The sequence below is a fragment of the Carassius gibelio genome, chromosome A9 (assembly GCF_023724105.1).
Source record: "Carassius gibelio isolate Cgi1373 ecotype wild population from Czech Republic chromosome A9, carGib1.2-hapl.c, whole genome shotgun sequence".
Lineage (NCBI taxonomy): Eukaryota > Metazoa > Chordata > Actinopteri > Cypriniformes > Cyprinidae > Carassius > Carassius gibelio.
The window spans coordinates 10,869,713-10,885,428 of record NC_068379.1 but is presented as its reverse complement, the minus strand read 5'-3'; the positions used below and the strand labels follow the sequence as shown (position 1 = coordinate 10,885,428).

At 40.6% G+C, this 15,716-nt stretch overlaps 1 protein-coding gene across 1 annotated transcript in view; it reads right to left on the bottom strand.

Annotated features, from left to right (window-relative positions):
* si:dkey-11f4.7 (piezo-type mechanosensitive ion channel component 2) overlaps positions 1–15,716 on the bottom strand; it is a 293,659-nt gene that overhangs the window by 151,577 nt on the left and 126,366 nt on the right. The window contains 1 exon segment of the mRNA XM_052605318.1: positions 10,895–10,992. Coding sequence (XP_052461278.1) covers positions 10,895–10,992 — 98 coding nt within the window.

Sequence of the window (15,716 nt, the reverse complement as noted above, 5' to 3'; positions counted from 1 at the left end):
TAAAATATAAAAACTAAGGTAAGTTATCGCAAGGTACTGGGGTCATGGTAGGGTTCCTATTGGAAGCTGATTTCTTACAAAACACTCACAAAACAATTCACTACATAGGCAAAACCTCTATAAAATGTATTACATTTATTAATATTGCATTTTTATACTACTACTACTATTGCTAATAAAATTTATATGAAAGGGTCACAATTCAATGTAATTGTTTAAAACTGTTCATTAGTAGTTACTTCATAGTTATTTTTCTTGAATCTTAACTAGTAGATAATTAATAGTAGTTCTTCAGGAGGTATGTGTCACGAATACGAACCCCGTGAGTCCCTCCAGAGGCCAGCAGAGGGCACCATCGCCCGAATACTGACACCTACAGGCATCCAAACACTCACTTACACTGATACTCACTACATTACCCAACAGCCCCGTATCTTGGACTGATCACCGGCCAGGTGTTCCATATCAGAGACTGCCATATAAGCCAGACCTTTGCGTCACCTCATTGCGAAGTCTTGTTTCTGCCACGGCTAACATTTCTGAGCGTTCTACCCTGTCTTGCTATCCCAGTTGCCAACCCTTGTTGTTTATCGATCCTAGAACCTTTGCTGCCTACCTTTGAACCCAGATTGTTATACGGACTGTGATACTTGCTTGTTACCCCGACCCACTGCTTGGTATTGACTACGATTCTGATATCTCTATTATACTGTGTTTGCTGATCCTGACCCTTCGCCTGTACGACTACGAGTGTTCTAATAAAAGCTTGCAAATGGATCCCATGTCGAGTCAGTCATCGTTACAGAAGACTTCGCCAGGACAAGATCCAGCAGCCTATGAACATCTCTGCACCAACCTGGCAGCTCAGGCAAGTCAGATCGCTGCTAATCAGCAACAGTTAAATCGTCTTACCGCCGTCACGGAGGAATTGGTGAAGGCTATTCAGAATCTCCATAGTCCTGTTGTCACGACACCCGCGCCACCAGCGGCCGCCATTGCACATGCGGTTCCCACGCCCTCTCAGATTAACCCACGACTGGCTTTTCCTGAGAAATTCGACGGTGACCCTAACAAATGTAAAGGCTTCTTACTACAATGTTCGCTGTTTGTGGAACAACAACCCATGCTCTATTCCACTGACAACAGTAAGGTTGCCTTTGTTTGCTCGTTGTTAACCGGAAGGGCTCTTGACTGGATTACCGCTGTATGGCGCACGGATGGATCATCCTTCTCCTCCTTCAACGATTTCCTCACACGCTTCCGTGAGGTTTTCGATCATCCCAAGGAGGGAAAGAGTGCTGGCGAACGCTTGCTAGAGCTCTCTCAGGGGAGATCTTCAGCTGCTGACTATGCTATGAACTTCCGCACATTGGCAGCACAAACGACCTGGGTGAGTGACACCTTAAAAGTTCTGTTTCGAAAGGGTTTAAGTCATGAATTACAAGCTGAACTAGCATGTCGAGATGAGGGGAGAGGTTTGAACGATTTCATCGAGTTGACGATAGCAATTGACAATCTGCAGCGTTCACGTAAACCCCGCTCTCATGTCAGTACTGTCATTAAAGCAGCTCAGTCTGTCGAGGACTCTGAACCCATGCAAGTTAATACCTATCATCTCTCATCTGAGGAGAAGAATCGTCGCTTGGCAAATCGTCTATGTCTGTATTGCGGATCCCCTGGTCATCAACGAGCCAACTGTCCTTCACGTCCCTCATCTGTCTCATCCAAATTGGTGAGTGAATCCTTACACTCTCTCCATCCAGTAAACTGTGTGTTTGTGCCCCTGAAGCTAACCATTAACAACGTTCAAGTGACCACATTTGCTTTACTGGACTCTGGAGCGGCTGGGAATTTCATGTCAGCTGAGTTTGCAAGAACAAACAACGTATCATTAATACCCTGTGCTAACTCTCTGTCTGTAGCTACCATAGATGGTCGTCCCCTGGGAACTGGTATCATCACTCACCTTACACAAAGTCTATCCGTCACAGCCGGTTTACTGCACCAGGAGGTCATTCAGTTCTACGTTCTGCCCACGTCTAATACACCCATAATTCTGGGACTACCATGGCTGAGATTGCACGATCCGCTAGTATCATGGAGGGAAGGTCAGATATTAAAGTGGAGCACTAAATGTCAAACAAAATGCCTATCTACCATTTCTCCTCTTCCAGTGCGCTCGTTGGCGATTAACAAGGAGTCATTCGAGGTTCCCAACCTACCAGCGGAATATCACGACCTCAAGGCAGCATTCAGTAAAACCCAAGCAAACACCTTACCACCTCATCGACCCCATGACTGTGCTGTTGATCTTCTACCAGGTCACAATCCACCCAAGGGTCGTGTGTTCCCACTGTCACTCCCAGAAACCGAAGCCATGACTAAATACATCAAGGAGGAGTTGGAGAAAGGCTTCATACGTCCTTCCACTTCCCCTGCATCCGCTGGTTTCTTCTTCGTCAAAAAGAAGGACGGCAGTTTAAGACCCTGCATTGATTACCGTGGTCTCAACGAGATCACGGTGAAGTACCGTTATCCCCTTCCTCTGGTTCCAGCTGCATTAGAACAACTTCGCACAGCTCAATACTACACCAAGCTTGACTTACGCTGTGCTTACAACCTGATTCGCATCAGAGAGGGTGACGAGTGGAAGACGGCCTTTTCTACAACCAACGGTCACTATGAATACCGGGTTATGCCGTTTGGACTGGTCAATAGTCCGTCCATCTTCCAGGCGTTCATTAATGATGTCTTCAGGGACATGCTGAACAAGTTTGTTGTGGTCTACATTGACGATATTCTCATCTACTCCAACACCCTACAGGATCATATTCAACACGTCAGAACTGTGCTACAGCGCCTCATTGAACATCAACTGTACGCCAAAGCCGAGAAGTGTGAGTTTCACACCACATCCACTACCTTCCTGGGTTATGTCATCAATCAATCAATCAATCACCTTTATTTATATAGTGCTTTAAACAAAATACATTGCGCCAAAGCACTGAACAACATTCATTTGGAAAACAGTGTCTCAATAATGCAAAAAAGTGTCTCAATAATGCAAAAAAGTCCGGGGGGAGTTGCTATGGACGACAGTAAGGTCTCTGCTGTACTCAAGTGGCCAGAGCCTCAGACTCTCAAGGAGCTACAACGGTTCCTGGGATTCGCCAATTTCTACAGACGCTTTATCAGAAATTTCAGTACAGTCGTCAGTCCTCTCACTTCCATGGTCAAAAGAGGTACCCATCGTCTCACCTGGGCCGAAGCCTCCCGTCAAGCCTTTAAGGAATTAAAGGAACGCTTTGTCACCGCTCCTATCCTGCATCACCCTGACCCCTCTCTTCCCTTCTTAGTCGAAGTTGACGCTTCCAATACTGGCATTGGGGCCGTTCTCTCACAACGACCAGGCCCTCAGGAGAGACTTCATCCCTGTGCTTTCTACTCACGCAAGCTCAACCCAGCGGAGAGGAATTATGATGTGGGTGATAGAGAACTGTTAGCCATGAAGGCAGCGTTTGAAGAGTGGAGACATTGGCTCGAAGGGGCTATTCATCCTTTCACCGTCTTTACGGATCATAAAAATCTGGAATACCTACGCTCCGCCAAGAGACTCAACCCACGCCAAGCCAGATGGTCCTTGTTCTTCTCCCGGTTCCAGTTCAATGTCACTTATCGCCCAGGTTCCAAGAATACTAAAGCCGATGCTTTGTCACGTATCCATGATGACGACCCCTCCATCTCAGTCCCCGAACGCATATTGCCCTTCCATGTGGTGGTTGCTCCCATCCAGTGGGATATCATGACTCTTATAGAACAACACAATTCACAAGAGGCACCACCAGCCGCCTGTCCACCGGATAAAACCTACGTACCTGCCCCTCACCGTGATCAGGTCCTGAGTCATATTCACTGTCTTCCTGCCTCTGGTCACCCCGGCATCACAGCCACACTCCATCTCCTCAAGAACCGCTTCTGGTGGGAGACCATTAACCCCGACACTATTAAATTCATTCAGAACTGTCAGACGTGTAACATGCACAAAACCCCTCGTCAACTGCCAGCTGGACTCCTTCAACCTCTTCCTATCCCTCAACGACCCTGGTCACACCTTGCCATAGACTTCATCACAGACTTACCCCTATCCCAGGGTAACACGGTCATACTCACGATCATCGATCGATTCTCCAAGGCTTGTCGCCTCATACCTCTACCCAAACTCCCTACTGCTCTTCAGACCGCCGAACTCCTGTGTAATTGGGTGTTCAGGTTTTACGGCATACCTGACGACATCGTTTCGGATAGAGGTCCTCAGTTCACCTCTCGTTTATGGAAGGATTTCTTTCAAGCCCTAGGGGTCAACGTAAGTCTCACGTCTGGCTATCACCCCGAAGCCAATGGTCAAGTGGAACGCCTCAACCAGGAGCTCACTCGGTTCCTCCGCTCCTACTGCAGCTCCCATCAAGAGGACTGGTCTCGTTTTCTCCTATGGGCCGAATATGCTCAGAACTCCCTGATCAAGCCTTCCACTGGAATCACCCCCTTCAAATGCGTTCTAGGGTACCAACCACCCATGTTTCCCTGGTCAGGTGAACCCACCAATGTTCCCGCTGTTACTGATTGGCTTCAACGAAGCGAGGACACATGGAATCAGGCCCACGTACATCTTCAACAAGCTGTACGGCGCCTGAAGGAACAGGCCGACCGTCGTCGACGCCCTGGACACACTTACCAACCTGGTCAATGGGTCTGGCTGTCCACCAGAGACCTTCGGATGAGATTGCCATGCCGAAAGTTAAGTCCTAGGTACGTGGGTCCATTCAAAATCACACAACAAATCACTCCTGTGTCATTCCGCCTTGCTTTGCCTGACACATATCGTATTTCTCCCACTTTCCACATGTCACTGCTCAAGCCCGCTGCTGCCCCTGAGGAGGAGGGTGAGGGGAGGTCCCGTGAGCAGAGTCCCCAACCGGTTCAGGTGGAGAGCGAGGAGACCTATCAGGGGCGAGAGCTGCTTGATTCAAGACGTCGGGGACGAGTTCTCCAATACTTGGTTGACTGGGAGGGGTACGGTCCAGAGGAACATTCCTGGGTCAATGCCGAGGACATTCTTGACCCCAACTTAACCACTGATTTCCATAGAGAACATCCAGAGAAACCGGCCCCTCGACCTCGAGGAAGACCCCGACGTCGCCCTCCACCTCACGCCAGGAGGCGTTCGCAGGGAGGGGGCTCTGTCACGAATACGAACCCCGTGAGTCCCTCCAGAGGCCAGCAGAGGGCACCATCGCCCGAATACTGACACCTACAGGCATCCAAACACTCACTTACACTGATACTCACTACATTACCCAACAGCCCCGTATCTTGGACTGATCACCGGCCAGGTGTTCCATATCAGAGACTGCCATATAAGCCAGACCTTTGCGTCACCTCATTGCGAAGTCTTGTTTCTGCCACGGCTAACATTTCTGAGCGTTCTACCCTGTCTTGCTATCCCAGTTGCCAACCCTTGTTGTTTATCGATCCTAGAACCTTTGCTGCCTACCTTTGAACCCAGATTGTTATACGGACTGTGATACTTGCTTGTTACCCCGACCCACTGCTTGGTATTGACTACGATTCTGATATCTCTATTATACTGTGTTTGCTGATCCTGACCCTTCGCCTGTACGACTACGAGTGTTCTAATAAAAGCTTGCAAATGGATCCCATGTCGAGTCAGTCATCGTTACAGTATGACAGAATACATTAGTTATTGATTAGCTAACTGTTACTTAACATAGTCATAAAATTGTATTCCATACTGATTAATTAACACATCTTCCTTAGTAGTTAACAGTAGTGAGTTAAGTGTTAATGAATAATCACCTGTTAGTTCTTCAATAATTCCTTATTAGTTATGTAGTAAGTAAGAAACAGTATTCTAAAGTGTTACCCTTATTTCTAATTGTATCTGTACATTTTAACACTTTTTAATTTTAATTTTTTAATTATAGTCATTTTCATTTAATAAAACAGTTGTGTGTATTTCCCTTTGTTTTTTAAAATATCTGTTTTGTGAAAATTATCTCTTGCATAAATCATTATCTGGCTGGTGTCTATAAGCAGCGCATACAGTATATGTATAAAAATTGTTTGCATAAATAAAAAATAAATAAATAAATGCTCATAGTAAAGAGTAAAATATCCATACTTGACATCAGAAAGACACGTAGTGCTGAGTATATGGAATGTATTTTACACTGTGATGTTTATTACACTGTGATAAATTACTGTTTATGTTTATGTGAATCTACTGTCTATTGTGTTACTGCTCTTGTACAGCATCCTTGGGCTTGGGAAATGTACTATATAAATTAAGCATTAATATTATTATGTGAACTGATATTTGTCATATTGATGCTTTTGCTGATCAATGTTTGTTCTTTATCCATATATATATATATTTTTTTTCATTCAAGGGCTGTATTACACATTTTTGGGGAACGGTCATTTGTGTAAACAGAGATGCTGATATTTAGCAGGTTCTCTGCACTGTTGTAGATTGATATTTTAGGAATGGGATTTAGGTTCTTGAAATGAGTTTTTATTAGTATTTTTCTTTAATGTTCAGAGTTTTTCAACCTCTCCATATTGTTTTGTTTTATTTTCCTTTAAGTTTTCCTATTTTTCTTTTATGCTTTTGTGTTTTGTACGGTACCTGGGAAAGGACATGGTCGGTTCACTTAGTTTTGTTATGGCCACTACATAATAATTTGTGGGAACGTGATAATATAACGTTATATTATGTCGTGGCCCCAAGATCCTTTTGTCGAGGTAGTGACATCCTTATATAGTAGACTCGAGGTGCTATGTTTAAGGAACAAAATTTTTTCTTATGGCCACAGCTTATTATGATGACAGAACCACATGTTTTTCTTGTGGCCATGAGTTAAATGTGTAAAAAAAAAAAAACTGCGTGACCACAGCAACCCGGGATTATCAGAGATGTATTAATTTATATTTTATTTTGAATTATAAAATTATTATATTTATTATAGAAAATATTTTATACAATTATTATATTAACCATATGCCTTGGCTACGGGACTTTATTATTACGCGTGATTGTCAGCATTCAAATTAAGTTTATCATGAATAAATAATAAATTGAATGAATAATTGTTATAATAATGAATGAATAATTTGATTCACAACACGCTCATTTATCACACCACGTCAAAACTTTATTGGCATAACTGTCAGATAAATGAGCCTGTTGTGTTTTCATTTACAAATGAAACTAGGGGCTAAGCATGTTTTCGATAGGACTATATAAGTATGTCTTTTCCTCATCAAAATTATCTCATGGCCATGACATTTTTGATATTCTCACAGGTTAATATCTCTTGGCCACAACAAAACTTAGTGAACCAACCAGGTCCTCTCCCAGGCACCGTAGTTTTCCTGTCATTAGCATCAATCACTTTGACTGCCAAGAATAAACTAAGATTTCACCTTTGAATGAGGATTATAGAATTTTAACTAATATTTTGTCTTTTGTGGAAAAGGTGTACGATAGAATGAAATGTGGATACCTCTTTTGTGTAATGGAATGCTTTAGTTTTGAAAATGGCTTTATTTGCAAATTACTGTACTTATCTCCTATTTTGACAATGTTTTTTAATACTTTTCTGGACCTTGACAGTGAAATTTACTCGGCAGTCAATGAGACAGCCACAAGCCTCCCAGTGTTCATCCAAAATATCTTAAATTGTGTTCCGAAGATGAATAAAGATTGTGCGGGTTTGGAACGACATAGGGATCCAGTGATTGATGACAAAATTTTCATTTTGGGGTGAAGAATGCCTTTAATAATATTTTCAAGTGATTTGACCAACCTAATTCCTGCTAATTTTGTTTCTATCAAGCCAAGAACTGTGTACAAACACCATTCCATTGTTTCCCAAATAATCCCCCTGAATCCCCATTGGACAAAAGCTAAAGCTTGAACCACAATCAAAACACTGTACTTCTGTAATGTATTACCTGATTTATAATACTAATCCAGGCCCTCCAAATCAGATTGGGTCAGGGAGAGGGACTTGAGTTATCTGATGAACATTGGGAACGTATTCTTGATCTTGTTCATACATCTTTAATATATGCCAGACACAGCCTGATAAATATTTTACATAATAAGTGAAATTGCAAAATAATGAATTATTATATAATGGGATAGTTCACCCAAAAATGAAAATTCTGTCATTTTCTCACCCTCGTGTTTCAAACCTGTATATCTTCCTATGTTCTGCTGAACACAAAGAAATAAAATGAAAAATTAGGCAAATTGCATGGACTTTTCAAAATATCTTTATGGTCTACAGCTTAAAAAAAAAAAAAAAAAACATGGATCAAGATGAATGAATCATGAATAAAACATTATAAATTTTACATTTTATTTTATTGTATAAAAGCCTTTCTGCTTTAAATGGGTGTTAGATTAGTTGGGGGAAACTGCATTTGTCCCCTCCCTCTTCAATACCACTGTGGTCCCCTTGAGAAAGACCATTAACTAGGTGTGTGACTGTGAGAAAGACCATTAGCCCAGTTTTTGGCTTGCCGACAGGTTTTCGGCGATTCAAAATCATGCTTTGTGAAAAGTGTTCTGACTGAAAACTACATCAGCGATGACCGACAGCCAATGAGAGCACAAGATACAGAGCAGCTGGCAGTTCGGGGAGGAGTTATAAACCACGATATCCTCACATCTCCCCAAACATTTTCTCCTTCATATTCTTCTTTTTTTTTGCTTTCGCTGCAAATCAGCACACAGGCAATTAGTATTGCAAGCTTCTCGTGGCTACTATTTTTAATAATAATCCCAGTCTAACGTGAGAACTTCGGTCTTGCACGTGTGGTATCGCGTTGTTTCCTTGTATACTGTCCATGTCCAGAAAGGTAAGAAAAACATCATCAAAGTAGTCCATGTGACATCAGAGGGTCAGTTAGTTTTTGTTTGAAGCATCGAAAATATATTTTGGTCCAAAAATAGCAAAAACTACGACTTTCAAAATTTTCTTGTCTTCCGTGTATGTTGTGAGTGTGTTCACTGTAGTGTATATCCGGTTCCCGGATGAATCATTCGATGTAACCGGATCTTCTTGAACCAGTTCACCAAATCGAACTGAATCGTTTGAAATGGTTCGCATCTCCAATATGCATTAATCCACAAATTACTTAAGCGGTTAACTTTTTTTTAATGTGGCTGACTCTGAGTTCAAACAAATCAATATCCCGGAGTAATTCATTTACTCAAACAGTACACTGACTGAACTGCTGTGAAGAGAGAACTGAAGATGAAAACGGAGCAAGATAACGAAGAAAAGATTGACTCGTTCACGAGTCAAGAACCGTTTCTGTCGACTCGACCGATTCGAGAACCGAGGAGCTGATGATACTGTGCATGTGTGATTCAGCGTGAAGCAGACCGACACACAGAGCATCTGAACTGAACTGATTCTTTTGGTGATTGATTCTGAACTGATTCTGTGCTAATGTTATGAGCGCGGGTAAACCAAGACTTGAATCAAGGGCAATCATCACCAATAACGCCATTACGTCGACCGCAAAAGAACCAATGAGCTGTTTTCTTCAACCGGTTTATTGAATCGAACTGTCTGAAAGAACTACTGGTGATACGAAAACCGATGCAACCAGTTCTTGACTCATGAACGTGTCAATCTTTTGTTCATTACTTTGTAGAAAACAATGCGTTTGAGAGAGGCAGGACAAAAAGGACCTATAATAATGTACTGTATTTGAATAATAATGTTTTTTGAACATTAAGGCATTTCAACATATTCTACTACACCAAATACACAAATTATTGATCTTTAAAAAAAAGCATCATATGACCCTTTTAAGTTAGGTAGGTCATTTTAAGCTGTGAGTCCCATAATGGGGGGCGCTGGTTAACAGGTTTAACACACAAATACATTTTTAATACATGTATAGATTACAATAAATAAAAAAAAATGGAAATGGAAATGGCGGCGGGGCAGAAGCCTACTAAATACAGGTCCATATAAAAGATAAAATCTGTGGAGCATGTGGTTATGAATAGACCAGTGCATGTTACTGGGAAGAGAAACCTTTTCTCGCTGTTTCCAGAAAGGGCAAAATACAATTTTCTGCTTGGAAGCTGAAATAACAAAGACCCAAGTAAACCCAAGTGTTAGGAGTATCATTTGAAAAATGTGAAAGAGAGACTTTTGATAAAATTTGACCAAACAGAATGAAAATAATGGACAACTGGATCACATATTTATTGTTTATTCGAACTATGCAAGTTAGAGTATTTTCTCAGATATATCCAGGAAGTGTTAGCAAGTCCTATTCTCTTCATCTAATTATTTACAACATTTTTGCACAGATAGACATGGAAATAGACAGTGCAACGGGGCTGCAATTTTGGGTATGTGGATAAGTGTATGTAAATAACTATTGTAAATATAGTGAACTGGTCTAATGAATGGGATTTCTCTTTCTGTTGCAAAAACTGATCTGTTTTGATAAAAGATGACTGATTCAATATTGAATACTAATATTTGGAGTATGTGCGAGTAGTCAGATTTCTGGCAAAGTGACAGGATTCAAAACTTATTTTTATTTTTTAAAAAAAATTGTACCTTGGAATTTGAAAGCTTTATGAGAAAAAAAAAAAAAAAAAAAGAAAAAAAAATACATGTTTACTGAGCAAATTATTAGATAATGTTTTTTTTGGTTTTTTTTTGAAGAACGAACGCAGAAGTTCCATAAATAGCAGCTCTCTCACAGAGAGCTTGTTGCATGGATTATTTGTATGGTGATCTTAAAACCAAATTGTTCAGGTAGGAACTTGACTTACCATCATCTTCTAATTCTACTTCATGATGTTCATCCAAGGAGGAAGATGAAATATTAATTTGATCCCCACATTTTCCATGGATCTGCCTTTCCATCAACCTATAATGGAAAAAAAGGAACCAATAATAACACAGGTGAGGCGTGTTCTGATTTTACTACAATGTAGTTTATATATGGATACATGAACACAAAATGAGGTACAGCACCATCTAGTGTTTTTGAAACTCATTTACTGTTGTTGTAAGATAAGAGTAAATGGTTGTTACGAACGCACACACAAAACGAGAGATCCAGTTGCAGCGTTTAATGGGGAATCCAAAAGCAATCCAAAAACAGGCAAGAGGTCAAAAACAACAAAAGCTGTCCAAAAAAACAAGAAACATGAAAAACACTAGGGAACACGAGAAAGCAGAGTAACATGAAACAGAATGAGACAGGCTGGTTTATATGGACAGGTGAAAACGATGAAAATGGTGACAGCTGAGTGCAATCAACAGGTGTGCAATTAACAGAGATGAATGGGACAAAGGCTTGTGGGAAATGTAGTGCCTGCAGTGGGGTGACTATGGGGAAGTGAGACCACTAGCGGACACCCAGGGAAACACAGACCAGACACTGTGACAATGTGACAATGTGACAATTATTTATATATAATTCTTGCAACAAGATAGAAAAAAGCTTTTATACTTTTTTTTGGACATATTAAATATAGTGAAAATGAGAGCAAAGGCTTTTCTGTCTTCTGTAATCAGTTTGTTCATTAGACTCTACACATTACAAAAACATTACTGTTTGCATTCCTTTGCTGCTGCTCACAAAGAGTAACTTAACAAAATGTACAAAATGGAAGTAGGAACTCTTCAGATGGTCACTTCCTGCCTCTGGAAATGGGGAGGCTGCAGATAAGACACTAAGTTTCTTATTTCTTTCGACATACTGTAAGTTGTAAAAAAAAAATTAATAATAATAAAAATAAACAAACAACCATTTTCCTTCACTTTGATTTATACTGAAAATTCTGTAAGCCATTGGGTGTTCTGCTGCATGTTGCTTTACCTAAAGGCAGTAACCAATTCACAACACATACGTATAACATGATTTTTTTTTCTAACATCACCCTAAATGTTAATCAATTTAGAGTATTTTAAATAAGTGGCTGTGTGCAAGAGGTATTTTGCATAAAACACACCTAAACCATCACCATATAAGGGTTTTCCACACAACCTTTCTGTTACATGCTCAGTCCTTCAAACATGATAAAACACCTGTTGTTTGTTTGTTTGATAATTTTATACCTCTCTGGTCTGAACTTAAGCCCAAAAATACAAAATGCAAGAAATTATTTTCCGTACCTTTTTTGTTTTGTGTTAATGGCTAGTAACGGTTTACAGACCTTTACTGTGTTATAGTTAGGCACATCAACCAGAAGTCCTTAAAAAACAGCCGGAAATCTTGGAGTTATGACTGAGGATCAGCTAACTTTTTCAGATCACATTGCTAAAACTGTCCAGTCCTGCAGATTTGCTTACTGTATTTTACGGAGTCGCACTTTTTTTCATAGTTTGGTTGGTTCTGCGACTTATAGTCAGGTGCGACTTATTTATCAAAATTAATTTGACATGAACCGAGAAAAATGAACCAAGAGAAATGAACCAATAGAAAACATTACCGTCTACAGCCACGAGAGGGCTGCTCTAATGCTGCTCTGTGCTCCTGTAGCCTACCACTGAGCAGCATATAGCGCCCTCTCACAGCTGTAGATGGTAATGTTTTCTCTTGGTTCTTGGTTCTAAATAAATGGGACTTATAATCCAGTGCGACTTATATATGTTTTTTTCCTCATCATGACGTATTTTTGGACTGATGCGACTTATACTCAGGTGCGACTTAGAGTCCGAAAAATACGGTAATTCAACATTAAGAATATCATGTCCTTTCTTTCGGAACATGCTGCACAACTCCTTGTTCAAGCTCTTGTTCTCTCCAGGCTGGACTATTGCAATGCTCTCTTGGCAGGTCTATCAGCCAATTCTATCAAACCTTTACAATTAATCCAGAACGTGACAGCAAGATAAAATTTTTAATGAGCTGAAAATTTGTAACTTTGCACTGGTCGCATAAAATTCAAGGCATTAATGTTTGCCTACAAAACCACCACTGGCTCTGCACCCATTTACCTAAATTCATTGCTTTAGACCAGGGATTCCCAAAGTGTGGTGCGCACACCCCCAGGGGTACGCGAGCTGCCACCTTGGGGTGCGCTAGAGGAAAAATGTAATGGCGGTCTGTTTTTTTAAGTGGGATTTTTCCATAAAATAATAAACAGGAACAATAAACATTTCCTTTGTAATCGCTTTTATTTTAAAAAAAAAACTATAATTTATTAGTTTTCAATGGAAACGTAGAAGACTGATGCTGTCTTCTGCACACTGTTCTTCTTTTATGTACTGCAGGATAGGCTATATGCGTGCCAACTCGTTTCATTCATTCCATAATATATATTATAAATATGCTTAACTGGCTGAAATCAGTGAAACTGTTAAGTGGGACATCTTATGATAAAGTTGTTAGTCAGGAGGAGAGGGGCCAGAGAGCGAAGAGAATAGAGAAAGAAAATGAGCGAAGAAAAAATCTTGAGGAAATCTCTCTCTCGCTGCAGGCTGAGCGACTTTTGCGCTGCACTCGAAAAGTTACAGATGCATCCTCTTTCATTTTATTTTATGTTTGAGCCTATGCTCTTTGAAACTTAATTATGTTGTGGATCGTGTGTAGACTAATTTTATTGTCGCACTTGAAAAGTTTCAGATTGATCCTCGTTTTTATTTATTGTATCTATTTCGGAGCTTATTCTCTTTAATGATGTGTATCGTTTGTAACTTCATTGCAATTTAATTAATAAATATGTACTGTCGTTCTAATTTCCATAACCATTGTGTCATTGTGGTTCTCAACATTTTTTTCCACTGGGCCGCTCCGCTCTATGGTCCAAGTGCTAGTCTTGCTGGCCGCACGCATATCATTAACATATTACGTCACCAATACAAACCAATCTGATTTATAATATTATAGCATAAATAGTATGATAGCTAATCGATTATGTTCATTAAAATAAATAAATAATTCTACTCCCCATATAAATAAAACACCTGATGCTGTCGGGAGCTTATGTGAGATTCAGCTCGAAAGGAGTAACAGCACAATGAAGTTGCGATTGTAAAGCCTGTGTTATACTTTCTGCATGAGCAATCCAGGCGCGTACATGACCAGTGCAGATGCAGACTTCTTCCATTTATACTTCCGAAAGCGCACGCTGACAGTCCGCTCTGCAACAAACGTGAACAAACAGTTGCCCAGAATTATTACACATCTGGTTGTATTTACATTCTTTTATTGACGGATTGCACAGGTTTGAGTAGCAATGGGCTTCTTCACACTGCCTCCACATGTGCAACTGTGCTTTTGAAGCCTACTGACCACGCGCACCTGTCCGCGCGGCCATAAAAAAAAATGGGGGGCACGCGTTCGTCCTCTCAGAGCATCCGCACACACTCTCCAATGATGATGTTTACGTCGCACCTACCTAGCGGTCCATAACTGTATCCCCGCGGACGCGGAAAGTTTAACATAGGCTTAAGATGCAGTCTGTAAGACGCGCAGGGGAGTATGACTTTGTCACGTACGGTGATACAAGAAGCACGGGAGAGATCCAAATGCAGGTAAACAGGTTTATTGAGGGGCAATCCAAAGTGTAAACAGTCCAGGCAGGGTCAAAACCAGAAAATCCAAAAACATAAAACCAAACAAAAACACACGGGAAGAGCAGACTCTGGAAAGTATCATACATACAACAAGGACTCCGCGACAAAGACTCAGACAGACCGGGTATTTATATACACAGAAGGATAATGGGGAAACAGGAGACAGGTGGGGGAACAATCAATTAACTAAAACAAGGAGGAAGGTGACCAAATAAGGGAACAGGAAGTGATAAGATGACAGACACCGTGGGAACGGAGGACACCTAGTGGACACCCAAGGAACACGACCCAGACACTGTGACAGACTTGAAGCGCGACATTGCAGAAAATGTGCATTCACAAATGTAGCCTATGTTGATCCAAATATGGAAAGCACTTTCGAATTTAATAATATTAGAGATGTTTTGCCACATTTCTTCAATTAAGCATGATTGCTACGTAGTAAATGGAGTTTCTGTTTGCCTGAACTTCTTCAATTAAGTTGCAGGGCAAACCGAAAATCCAACACTGTCCTTCACTACTGATACTCTGACTATTATTTTTTCTATATGTTCATTTGCTGGCATTTTCCACATTTCGTTTTTTTTCTCACATAAAACAAATTTGTCCATTCTGATGCTCAATTTTACCGAACTAATGGCTGTTGATGACTATTTGAATTGAATTCTGCCAAAGCGGGCGCTTGTGTTCGTTAAATGCTGTGAGTAGCCTAGGTCTGCTCATGTCTGAAAATAATCTATGAAACACAAAATAATTTAACATAAAAACATTAGGCTATAACATATTTCTGAAGTACATTTTTTAATTAATGTAAAAAAAAAATAATTGTAAAACTGAAAAAAAAAAAATATATATATATATATATAATTAATTGTGTTCAGCATGGTGGGCCATATTTGAATTTGTGACGGGCCGCGGGTTGAGATGATGCTGCTGCTAGCTCCATGGTCATTTAATAGGCCCAACCTATTGCTGCAATGTTTCTTTTACGCGGCTGCATTGTTTCTTTTTACGTGCTTTCTGTTACTGAGCCTGTGTCTGTCACTCGTTCTCTTAAAAGTGGAA